Source organism: Haliotis rubra, unplaced genomic scaffold, assembly GCF_003918875.1.
Source record: "Haliotis rubra isolate DU_JTF1 unplaced genomic scaffold, ASM391887v1 Scf128, whole genome shotgun sequence".
NCBI lineage: Eukaryota > Metazoa > Mollusca > Gastropoda > Lepetellida > Haliotidae > Haliotis > Haliotis rubra.
Window position 1 is genome coordinate 1,882,657 of NW_025765203.1, and position 13,581 is coordinate 1,896,237.

The window sequence follows — 13,581 nt, forward strand, 5'->3', positions numbered from 1 at the left end:
GGGAACCGATAATCCTTGAAGGAATAATAAATGTTCGATCTTATCGTCCCCAAATGATTCAATTATTACGACTGTCACCGGCTGTGACAGCCAAGCATGGTAGTACACTTGGTCCGGTCTAGTAAGGTCATATTTGGCGGTCGCGCAATTTGGCACCAGAACTGGTTCTTGATATTCGCTTGTCATCGGAAATTTAGAAGCGGAAGTAGCGCCTCGCGAGACTTACGGGCCCTATGATCGATGCCACACAAACAAACAAACAAACAAACAAATGAATGAACAAATAATATAATATGGTGGATATAAAGCTTGCCCATCATGTTTTCATTGCTTAGATTTTACGAGTGCATCTTGTGAGAATATAGAAGCGCCATTACAATCAAATACTTGAATTTCTCAATACCCATGTTTCGCGTTTTTAAAGAACAAAAACAGAGTGTGTGAGTTTAGTTTTACGCCGCACTCAGCAATATTCCAGCTATATGGCGATGGCCTGTAAACAATCGAGTCTGGACCAGACAATCCAGTGATCAACAGCATGAGCATCGATCTGCGCAATTGGGAACCGATGACATGTGTCAACCAAGTCAGCGAGCCTGACCACCCGATCCCGTTAGTCGCCTCTTACGACAAGCATAGTCGCCTTTTGTGGCAAGCATGGGTTGGTGAAGACCTATTCCACCCCGGATGCAGCAGAAGGAGGTGTAAAGGTACGTGTCATTCGTTACATTGACTGTTACAGATGATGGGGACTCAGACATCAGACATGACAATATTTATACATTGCAATCAGTAATAAAATAGGGGCGGTAGGGCAGCCTCGTGATTAAACCATTCGCTCGTCACGACGGAGACCCGGGTTCGACTCCCCACATGGGTACAATGTGTGAAGCCCATTTCTGGTGTCCCCTGCCGTGATGTTGCTGGAATATTGCTAAAAGTGGCGTAAAAACAATGCTCGCACTCGCAGTAATAAGATAGTGTTTTTTTTGTGTGTCGTATGCAGCCATATTCCATCTATATGGCGGCGGTCTGTAAACCAGACAATCCAGTGATCAACATCTCGAGCATCGATCTACGCAGTTGGTTTACGATGACGTGTCAACCAAGTCAGCGAGCCTGACCACCCGATCCCGTTAGTCGCCTCTTATGACAAGTATGGGTTGCTGAAGATCAATTCTAACCCGAATCTTCACGGGTCATTACGACTGGTAATAAAATAGTAATACAATACTGATTGAAAGACAAACCAGAGGTCTGTTTCCGGTGCCAAGATAGTTTCGATGCCATAACGAGAAGGGGCTGAAAATATTCAACTAATGTGATTCATCCACTTTAAATATGTTATGTGTGTAAGAGGTTGTGGGGATGGTATGTGTGTATGTGGTTGTGGGGATGTCATGTGGGGATGTCATGTGTGTGTGGTTGTAGGGATATGTGGTTGTAGGGGATGTCACGTGTGTGTAGGGATGTCGCGTGTGTATGTGGTTGTGGGGATGTCATGTGTATGTGGTTGTAGGGATGTCATGTGTGTATGTGGTTGTAGGGATGTCATGTCATGTGTGGTTGTGGGGATGTCATGTATGGGTTGTGGGGATGTCATGTGTGTATTTGGTATGTGATTGTAGGGATGTCACGTGTGTGTGTGGTTGTAGGGATGTCATGTGTGTATGTGGTTGTGGGGATGTCACGTGTGTATGTGGTTGTGGGGATGTCATTTGTGTATGTGGTTGTGGGGATGTCATGTGTGTATGTGGTTGTGGGGATGTCATTTGTGTATGTGGTTGTGGGGATGTCATGTGTGTATGTGGTTGTGGGGATGTCATGTGTGTATGTGGTTGTGGGGATGTGATGTGTGTATGTGGTTGTGGGGATGTCATGTGTGTATGTGGTTGTGGGGATGTCATGTGTGTATGTGGTTGTAGGGATGTCACGTGTGTATGTGGATGTGGGGATGGTATGTGTGTATGTCTGACTGACTGACTGACTGAGTTTAGTTTTACGCCGCTTTTAGCAATATTCCAGCAACATCACGGCCGGGGACACCAGAAATGGGCTTCACACATTGTACCCATGTGGGGATTCGAACCCGGGTCTTCGGCGTGACGAGCGGACGCTTTAACCACTAGGCTACCCCACCGCCCCGCATGTGTGTATGTGGATGTGGGGATGTCATTTGTGTATGTGGTTGTAGGGATGGCATGTATGTATGTGGTTGTGGGGATGTCATTTGTGTATGTGGTCGTGGGGATGTCATTTGTGTATGTGGTCGTGGGGATGTCATGTGTGTATGTGGTTGTGGGGATGTCATGTGTGTATGTGGTTGTGGGGATGTCATGTGTGTATGTGGTTGTGGGGATGTCATTTGTGTATGTGGTTGTGGGGATGTCATGTGTGTATGTGGTTGTGGGGATGTCATGTGTGTATGTGGTTGTGGGGATGTCATGTGTGTATGTGGTTGTGGGGATGTCATGTGTGTATGTGGTTGTGGGGATGTCATGTGTGTATGTGGTTGTGGGGATGTCACGTGTGTATGTCGTTGTGGGGATGTCATGTGTGTATGTAGATGTGGGGATGGCATGTGTGTATGCGGATGTGGGGATGTCATGCGGGGATGTGGTTGTGGTGATTCTTTCTGTGCATGTGGTTGTGGTAATGTTATGTATGCACGTGCTTTTTGAGATGTTATATACAAATCTGTTGCTTTGGGATAATATTTCAAAAACAACGTACGTAAATAATATGGAAAGTGTCTTATTTGTGACTTACAAGTGGCGAACAGTAAAACATCGTGTGCATGTTGCCAATACACGACAGATGTCGTACCAAAATGCAACGTTGCCAGCACCTCAGCGTTTCAGTCGATGTTGACGGGTTAATAACATGTCCCGAAGCGATCGCAGCGCTACGACTGTCGTAGGCCCATGTTAAAGTAAAAGTGATGTAGTGGTTAGAGTGTCCGCCCAGAGAGCGGAAGGTCGCGGGTTCGATCCCCGACCGCGTCATACCAAAAGACTTTAAAATATGGTACTTGTTGGTCCCCGCCTGGCGCTCGGCATTAATTGGTACACCAAGGACTGGTCGGCTCGGAGTCAGTATAATGTGTCTGAGTGGGGTATTCTTGCTTCACTGCGCTATGGTATCTTCAGTGGGCTAGCACTATAAAACCAGCTTAAATCTGGGCTAGTACAAACAGCCGCACATACACATACACACGCATGCACGTCGTCATATGAGCGAAATATTCTCAAGCACGACGTTAAACCCAATTTCACCTCACCTTACCCATGTTAAAGTATGGGAATTACGATCACCTGCGATCGCATTTAGAAACGGGGCCCGGGTCGATAAGCCCGGATACCCACAACACGCCGTCGTCTCATCATGTAGCTTCTGCTGATGACGTCTCTGCGAGCATCCGGTTGCGCAGAACGACAATACGAAGGTGATGGTCTTCTTGCGGGGCAGTCACTCTCGTTCTTCCATTTCTGGGCATTTCTGGTTCCCCCGCCGTGATATTGCTGGAATATTGCTAAAGGCGGCGTAAAACAAAACTCACTCACTCTTCCAGTTCTGGAACTGTCAGATGTCTTGACAGCCTGGTTGACGCGTTTCATTAAACAGATTGTACAGTCAAACGTTCTTGCAACTAAAATCGACTATGTTTCATACTGTTAGCGCATAACATGCACGTGCGATTCAACAAAATCACGATTTTCAAGATATTCCATTCTGAGAACCGTAAAGGTCATATATGGTGTTTTTAAAAATATGTACGCAATGTCTTTGACTTGTAATCACAATCAAAACACCTTCCAAAATGCTTACTTTGTTTATTGGAAAATAATCCCCAAACACCAGAGGTGTACTTTCTTTTGTACATTTAATTGTAATTGTAATTTACTACTTCCAACGTTAGGGGCGGTGGGGTAGCTTAATGGTTAAAGCGTCCGCTCGTCACGCCGAAAACCCGGGTTCGATTCCTCACATGGGTACAATGTGTGAAGCCCATTTCTAGTGTCCCCCACCGTGATATTGCTTGAATATTGCGAAATGCTGCGTAAAATCATACTCACTCACTCACTACCGCCAATGCCATAATTACTCTGGACTATTTTTAGACACATGAACATGAAAGCAAGATGCTGAAACGAACGATTTTAATACGAACATTATGCGTTATCAACAATTCAACCATAAACAACATCACACTTATTTGATACACCGAAAACACATCGAGATAAACATAGTTCCGGAAAAGCGGAGGGTCGATATTATGAGCTACAATGATAAAAGAAATACATTTATATGTCACCGGTAGAGCAGAATTGGATATATTGTGACGCAATATCGAAAACATATTATTTGACATGGTAATTCAAAAGATGTAAAGGATCATTCCTTCATGCCATGACAGAAATGTGAAATAATAGTTCGGTCCTTAGCCTGGTTTGAGTAGTTTCATCAACTGTAAGGTCACTGTTGGAATAAAAAAATACATCGAATAACAAGATGTTTCGAAATACTTTTACAATATAATTAAAAATTATTTTAAAAAACCGATACAGCTATTCAATGAATATATAATATTATGTTGACCTTGCAAGACCTGGGTTCCGAGCCACACAATTCGTAAACCTATGCTAAACTATAGAGTTAGGACAGGTCGTAACGTTACGAACGGTTTGTGGATCGGGACCTGGTACATTTCCGTCCGTAAATATGATGAGTTGTGCGAGTCTCTGTCATGTGCACTCAAGACCATCTCGGAATGTCTTAAAAGTTGGGTCAACGTGACATTAGATCACATTAAATCACAGAAACGGCTACGCTGATGTATATACAGGGCTTCATTGTTGGCAAGTTGGGTCACCCGGCTGAGGTGTCACTCTGTTGATGCTCATTCGCCATACCAGGTTCCCGTCAATACCATCCATGCCCATCCAGTCTAACCAGCTGGTAAAGCGGGCCCATGTCCCGTAAAAGTAGGGGTTCTGTTTGTCGAGGTCGCACTCTTTGAAGAACAGCGTTAGCATGTCTACCGACCAGATTTCACTACCGTTGTCCGGAAGATGTGTCGTGTGCGATGTCTTAGCCTGTACTGACACTTTCTCCAGATGAGGAACAGATATCGAGAAGACATCGTCTTTCTTAAAAATTCCTTCTCTCTCCCCTGTAAACTTTGGTACGCTGACAGTGGCATTGGTAAAAGGGTTGTGGAAATATTGCAGTTCCTTCAGCGTTATGGGATCACGGAAGACCCCCGATACTTTGACATTCAGGAATATGTCTGGGAGTACAGAGTTGAACGCGGATGCTCTGAACGTTCCTGTGAGTTTCATGAGTTCAATGGACTGTCTACCTGTAATTTCGCTATAGATACTCCCGTTGAAGAATACGTTGGTACAGTCTTTCGTGAACAGGGGTTTGACTCTTGGGTCAAGGCTGTTGGCCTTTGGGGTCACGCGTTTTGTAATATTGACGGTTGGTAAAATTATGTCTGGCAGGCCTTGTTTTCTCCTGCTGTCTATGACGTCTTTGATAACTTGCCATGTTGTCTCCGGAATTGGATCAAATTCATTTGGGGGTTCAAAGAACTCGGGGAAATTGGACTCGACGAACTGGTAAAGGTCTTCGGATAGATCTTTGAGGCCATTGAGGCACTTCCAGTTGCTTGTCTGGTAATACAGATGACCCGGGGTGTCCCCCATTTGCATCCAGGGGAGGTACTGGGCACGCCGAAACCACGCCCCCGTCATGTTGAGGGAGGAGATGTTGGTTGTCGTCAACACGTCGTAGTCGGAGAAGTACTGGAACAGTTCATCCGCTTGATAGAGGGGACCTGCCGAGAATTCTTTATAATGAACCGGATCCAGTAGGTTCGGGTATTGCAAGAGAATGTCGCTAGTAAACCCAAACTCCTGTTCTGGGAATCGAACCGTTGGGACTACCTCAACTCCGTATGTGAAGTTCATGTCAACAGGGTCGTTATGGACGTGGAAAATCTCGTTGCTCTGCTGCGAATATACGTTGTGCCAGATGTAGATTATCTCCCCTGTTATGATGTCTCGGTATACGAAGACTTCTCGCGTGAGCGAGAGGTAGCCATTTCCGGTGTAGACCTTCCGGCCGACGTTGAACCCTTCAAAATAGAAGAGTTTTTTCAGCTTTTGCGAAGGTTGGCGGCCATAAACTGTTCCGTTACCGTAAAGTACGCCCACGTCCTCCGAGTTAGAGGATCCTATTACTCGGACAAGGCTGTCTATGTTTGTCTTCGGGTCGTTGATGTCAAACGCTGCTGTCATTGTGAGCACCAGTAGGATTAGAGCAGGAAGTGACGTCAGACATTTCAGGACCGCCATGTTGTCTGAAACAAAACATGACAATGTATGGTGATCTGTTTTACTGGATGTCGGTGTTAGACAGCAATACCACGGAGGGGAACACATTGTACCCATGTGGGAAACCCAACCCAGGTCTTCAACGAGTCGAACGAATGCTTTAACCACTTCGCTACCCCACGCCCCGATCTCATTAGTGAAATCACTGACTTGGACAGAGTGGTAAACCAAGGGTCATGTATAGAGCAAATCTGGGAATCCACGATTAGCGAATCCTGGCGTAAGTAAAGGACGTAATTGGGCCACTGAACCGAAATCCAGACACTATGTCTGCCAGTCATGTCACTTGTCAACGCTGGTGTATCGATTACCTATTCTGTTATTAACCAACAACAAAACTGCACAAATGCTCTCACCGACACACACATACAAACAAACACACACGCACGCACATGCACACACGTACCTCTTTCCACATTTATAACTGTTTACTCACCTATCAACATGGCCTCTTTCGTTACTACAGGTCGTTTCCTATCAAGTCACGTTCTATATAATACTGCTGGCCTACATAACGGTTGTACAAATAATCATATACCTCTGTAGGGGACATCTCAATAGATGAAGACATGGTGAGTCCCGAAATGGGGTCAGAATAGGAACGGACTTATCCCACGACTTGAATATTGTACTCTCTCGCCTTTTATGAACTCTGTTGCCCATCAATGAACAAAGGTGAAGGTCAGTGCCACACAGGAAAGATACCTTGTACTTGCCAATTACAGGGCTGATGGGGGTAAACCGGAGTTAATAGGGGTGGTGTGTGTGTGTGTGTGTGTGTGTGTGTGGTGAGTGTGGTGGGGTAGCCTAGTGGTTAAAGCGTTCGCTCGTCACGCCGAAGACCCGGGTTAGATTCCTCACATGGATACAATGTGTGAAGCCCATTTCTGGTGCCCCCCGCTGTGATATTGCTGGAATATTGCTACAAGCGGCTTAAAACTAATCTTACGTTTGCTCGATCCCATGTTTGAAGCCTATTTCTTGTTTACACTACCCTGATATTGCTGGAATAGTGATATTGTAAAACTATATTCACTCACTACCTCAGCCAGTTGCACTTTTCTGTTGACAGATTATGTATCCGGGCAGATAATACTATATTTGTATATCTGTATTCGCTAGGACAGCGTCACTACCCTGTTTGAGTCGGTGTACATTGAATGGTGTTGAATTATACTGCTCAAGGTGCCTGATCTACACACATGAATATTGAACTGACACAAACAAGAAAACACACAAGTGCACTATGTCTGTGACTTGTCACAATCACAATGTTTTTCAAAATATTTACGTTTTTTTGATAACCCCAAGCACCACGTGTGTACCTTCTTTTGTACGTCAGTTTATTCACAAGGTGAGTGAGTGAGTGAGTGAGTTGCCCCTTTTAGCAATATTCCAGCAACATCACGGCGGGGGACACCAGAAATGGGCAGCACACATTGTACCCATGTGGGGAATCGAACCCGGGTCCTCGGCGTGACGAGCGAACGCTTTAACCACTAGCTACCCCACCGCCCATTATTCACCAAGTAACTATGTAAATGCTTTATCGTGCAATGTGAGTTTCTGGTCAATCACCCCATAGCGTAGTGTGTGCACAGGCCGTCGCGATGTGAGTATGCAGGGCTGCTGTGTGGGGTCAGATAGGGCAGTGAATACTTAACCTTAATTCTGCCCCAATGGAATCTCTATGGCATTAACGTTTCATATTTACAGAAGTTCACAACTTGAACACTCAATCGCTTCAATGTCTTTATGGACAAGCCCAATTCCTCAAGACTTTGAATATGAGTTTTTCATTGCATTATTCCGTTATGGTACCAAAGTCCTGTTTTAACTTCATGGAAAAATTACTACTGTATTTGGTATAGATTTATATTTATTCAAACCGCCGGGCAAAAGAAAGTACACTTTAAAATTTCATAATTTAATAAAAAAATTAAAAACGCTATGAAAATGTTACTAGGCCGAAAACAGTTGTGGAAACCCTGCAAAGTTCGATGAAAAACACAACCATATTACTATAAGGATCAACTTACGATGAAATAAACGTCGTCCAACAAGTACATATTTAAATGTGCCGGTAAACAGTGGTTGGGGTAAGGGTTAGTCGACGTTTGACGACTATTAATGAGGCAGATCAAAGATTGCTTGAAACGTGGTCAACACAACTTCATTGCAGGCATTGGATCGCCTACTCAGGCTACATGCAGGTGGTCGACAGCGTTCAACCACACTGCATGAAGAGAAGTTTCTCCTGACTGCAGCACGACTTTAGCACTTCATGACTCACTAAGAAATTGAACGACAGTGGCGTCAACTCAAACAGTGCGTAATCGTCTCCATGTCTCCGGTTTCGGCCGCCATAGTAGCTGGAATATTGCTGAGTGTGGCGTAAAACTAAACTCACTGGGGTACGCATTCCACTGACACGACATCAATGGCAGGCATGCTATAATTGGGCTGAAGATCAGGCCAATTGAGCAGACGAGAACTCTGCTCCAGTATTTTCCACTGATAATCGAGATACTGTCTAAGCTTCGTCGTGGCTTAGACGTAGAAAATCAAACTCATGATGCTTAACTTTGCCGAACATGATCATATGCTGGTGCTATCGGATTAGACTTCATCGTCATAGACGATAACGTACGACATCTTCGTGACAGGGTCGTTGATATCTCTGTGAGCAGGAGACAGTTGTCCGCATGGAATGTCCACCCCTGTCACTAGATAATAACCCCCTCGAGTTGCTTGTCGAGTTGCCGGAAAGGATTGAGTTTAGTTGTACGCCGCTTTTGGCAATACTCCAGCAATATCACGGCGGGGGACACCAGACATGGGCTTTACACATTACACACCCATGTGGGGATCGAACCCGGATCTAAGCACTAGTCTGCCCCATCGGGGTTTGCAGGAAAGTAGAAATTACTAGTGATTAGTCTAGCCGCTAACTTTAACGTAACACATAGGAACATTACAGTAATTAGAGTAAAACATAGATACTACTACAGCAGATTAGATTACCGGCAACGCCAGTCAAAGTTCTTCAGGGTCAAGTTTCAATTAACCTGTCTCCACGTGTCAATCAGACAGTGCTATCGTGAGTCACACAGCTTCATTTTTCTGAAATAATGTACTCGTATATTACTTCGGGTAAGCTTTGGGATTTTTTTGTAAATGTTTTGTACAACACAAAATTTAAATCTAACACGTCATAGAATTATTAAACAAGAAACACGAAATGAGGCTAAAAACGTTTCAAGTGAATGACTAACAATCACCTGATTGGTGGGCGTTGGTAAGTCAACATTAGCAATAGGTTAATCCTTTACATAAACGATACAGTGCCAATCATACACTTACACGCAATGAACATGTTATGAATTATATTACCTAAAACATCTACCTAATTTTATCGCAAAGAAGTTTTTATATCCATTTACTAATATTTTTCAGTTTGTATTTTATATTTTCTCAAATCAGTCTCTCATAATTCTATAAAGAATGGCTAGGTACCTTTACTCTTGTTAAACTCATATCATGTGTATATATTGTGTACGCTTGGTGAGACTTAAATAAACTGTCTGTCTACATTTAATGATGCAGGGCTGCAGTCGATCTGGATGGGGGAAGGGTATTTTTCAGATCCATGGAAGAGACTTTTCAGCTCCTCAGTGTAACAAGATAGCAACGAGCTCTCAGTCACTTTTTTGACAGCGGATAGTAGATAGAAGATGTTGAACATGGAAAGCGTATGCGATTTTTTCAGCGAGTGGAGTGCAGTGGAGTGGAGTGGAGTGGAGTAGAGCGGTGCGGTGCGGAGTGGAGTGGAGTGGAACAGACACAATCGCAGAAAGTTAGGTTCTACTGAATAGAGGCATTTGAATCTAAATTTGAATTTAATTCGAGATTTGTTTGCTTACAAACATGATGCATATTTTTCGACACATAATTTCCGGAGGAGCAAACGTGGTAGACACAACTCGTCGGTTTTTTTAATACCACGACACACTCATCAAAAGGCAAAACATATTATTCAATATAAACGTATGAACCTACGCATTCGGATGAGGATACGTGTTATTGCACACCGAATGGCAAGAGAGTCACAGTACAATTCTAGTGGCGGAAACGGGGGCGCATATAGCTATCATATCATGATAAATGAAGATTGGTAGTTTTTAAGTACAGGAATTATCAAAAGTCGACATGGTCGTTATAAAAAATAGCAATTTTCCACTTTCTCTGAGCGCGTGAATATGGTTTTACGCCGCTTTAGCAATATCCCAGCAACATCACGGCGGGGGACACCAGAAATGGGCTTCACACGTTGTACCCATGTGGGGATTCGAACCCGGGTCCTCGACATGACGAGCGTACGCTTTAACTGACTGACTGACTGACTGAGTTTGGCTTTAAGCCGCTGTTAGCAATATTCCAGCAACATCACGGCGGGGGACACCAGAAATGGGCTTCACACATTGTGCCCATGTGGGGATTCGAACCCGGGTCCTCGACATGACGAGCGGACGCTTTAACCATTAGGCTACCCCACTGCCCCCCCCCAATGTCTCTGCCGGCCAGCCTCAGTGTATATATGGATGTGAAATCATATTGATTCCGAACTCGGTTTCTCAACTATACTCGGTATATGTGTGGCTATTGATCCCGTTAAGATGTTTGAAGCCCAAGTGTCTTCAAATGGGAATTAAAAAATAACCTCAGAAAATATCCGAGACATTGTTTGCCGTTCTCTAAATGTGTTCCGAATGCATAAACACCCGCGGGGAATACACGATTTTTTCCGAAAGAGCATACCGAGTTTTTGGTCCCATATAACACAAATGATCTCGTTTTTGGCCATCTGTTATCCGATAAAAACATCGTCTTTTGCCGAATCATTGGATATTTTCCGAATGAACATTACGAGTTTTTTGTCCCATATAACACAGATGGTCGCGTTTTTGGCCATCTCATATCTGATAAAAACATTGTCTTTTACCGAATCATTTTGGGTTTCTGAGTACACTGTGTCGAAAACGTTAATTTTAGAAAGAAAAGTACTTTTTATAACGTTGATATGACGTCATAACACAAAGTATACTGATAATCGTGTCATTTCGAGGCATTCTTGCTGTAGCGGAAAAACAGGTAGGTGACAAAGTTCAGAAAGACGATAAGACAATGCTACCCGGTTCAAACCGGTAACTGACGCAGCCCCTCATCGTGATAGATTTCTGACGTTTACTGTTAGTCCAAAATCATATTCCTCGACTCCGAACCAAAGGTAAAACCTTTAATAAGTGCAAGACAATCCCCGTATACGTCCCTTGCAATGTTTTATGTTGAAAAAATAATACCCTACAACAGTAAATCAGTCTCTCCGGGTCGTATCGAAAACAGATTTCTACGTGAAATAAAACGAAAATGAAACGCGTTTTCGATAAATGGTGTTGCAGAAAATTGACAATAACTGGATACATTTATATTTATTTAAATTTGCTAAAATATTCCCGACTATCCGGTACCGTTTTGCATTTCTACGTGAAATAAAACTAAATTGGACAAAATGCACACTTACTACAAACGTACAGCTATCTTTGAAGATAAGAGGTTAATTATGACGACATAAAACCGGTTAAATGCCTCATCCACGGAGAACGCATATCTATAACGGGTATATGTGACTTCATCGATGGAAGGTCCTGCCTGTTTGTCACAGACAGCACCTCGTCAAATATAGACCCGTGACCAGTGATGACCACCACAGCTACAGCAACATCGTCGACTACCTACCTGAGTGATGTGATCTCCGACTCACCCCACTATACCTATCAGACAATGCACGTTGGTTTAAATAGGCCCACTTCCGACCTATAATCTGTTTCATAATTGTTCTGCACAGGTCTGAGTGTGGCTTATCACAGCCGATATATGATCAGGTTTCGTGGACGCCTGTCAAATATGACCACGCCTCCACGGTCCGTGTCGTCGCGGCAGTTGCTGATGTAACAGCTGCCAATTGTATATCTTACTACACGTTACACATTACAACCTATCGATGACGTATTGTAATAGATTACAAAACGAAAACGGGTTGAAAACCATGGTGGCGGATCTCGAAACAGTTACCGATTGTGGTTTTGGTCCTTATTATATATTCTAAAGCAATTATATACATGTCCGTATTTGGATGTATGTGATTAAAGAGGAGGGGGTATACAGGTTTTAAATGTAGAACTGCGCTGAAGTGAGTGAGTGAGTTTAGTTTTACGCCGCTTTTAGCAGTATCTTAGCAATATCACGACGGGGGACACCAGAAATGGGCTTCACACATGGGGGGAATTGAACCCGACTCTTCGGCGAGACTAGCGAACGCTTTAACCACTTGGCTACCCCACCGCCCCAGAACTGCGCTGGAAATCAGACATCTGTACTGGACCAGACCAACGTCTGTTTTTAAGAGTTAACACATTGAGATACCATGGCCCAGTTTAACGCAGATGCCCTACTCACACCCTGACCGGTCGAACCGCCTCCATGGTGTAGTGGTTAGAGCGTCTGACCGGGGAGCGGAAGGTCGGGGTTCGATCTCCGGCCGCGTCATACCAAAAGACGTTAAAATATGGTACTTGGTCCCTGCCTGGCGCTCGGCATTAATGGGTACAACAAGGACTGGTCGGCTCGGAGTCAGTATAATGTGTCTGAGTGGAGTATTCATGCTTCACTGCGGCATGGTATATCAGTGAGCTAGCACTATAAAAACCAGCTTAAGTCTGGGCTAGTACAAGCAGCCGCACATACACATATGTGTCATACACTCGCATGCACGTCGTCGAAATATTCTCAAGCACGACGTTAAACCCAATTTCACCTCACCTCACCTCACCTCGGGAAGATATATGGATACATCACAGCAACACAGAACTTGTCTGGGCCAGTACAAGCAGCCATACGTCGTCATATGAGCGAAATATTCTTAAGTTCGACGTTAACCCCATTTTACCTCGCCTCACCCTGTCCGGTCCACCAGTACTGGTTTTATCCCGTTAACGTCGGTCAGTGTTCTAACTAGTACCATCTTTTAACGTCCTTTGGTAGAACGTGACTTCAGATCAAACGACCGACCTTCCGGTCTGTGGGCAGGCGCTCTACCCACCACGCGACAAAGCCTACATTA

The 13,581-nt window shown here is 44.2% G+C and overlaps 1 protein-coding gene across 2 annotated transcripts; it reads right to left on the bottom strand.

Annotated features, from left to right (window-relative positions):
* Nucleotides 1-4,143: 4,143 nt before the first annotated feature.
* On the bottom strand, nt 4,144-12,254 carry LOC124266786. Of its 2 annotated transcripts, none has more exons than XM_046701588.1 (2): nt 12,198-12,254; nt 4,144-6,367 (listed from the first exon to the last, which is right to left on the bottom strand). In XM_046701588.1, the coding sequence occupies exon 2, from the start codon at nt 6,360-6,362 to the stop codon at nt 4,851-4,853; it is 1,512 nt and encodes a 503-aa protein (XP_046557544.1). In that variant the 5' UTR covers nt 6,363-6,367; nt 12,198-12,254; the 3' UTR covers nt 4,144-4,850. The 2 variants fall into 2 exon arrangements, with proteins under 2 accessions (XP_046557544.1, XP_046557545.1); XM_046701589.1 differs by lacking the exon at nt 12,198-12,254 and adding an exon at nt 11,983-12,108.
* Nucleotides 12,255-13,581: the final 1,327 nt, after the last annotated feature.

Bases quoted from the DNA above. Each gene is read 5' to 3' on its own strand.
- LOC124266786 (XM_046701588.1), bottom strand. From the start codon at position 6,362: ATGGCGGTCCTGAAATGTCTGACGTCACTTCCTGCTCTAATCCTACTG.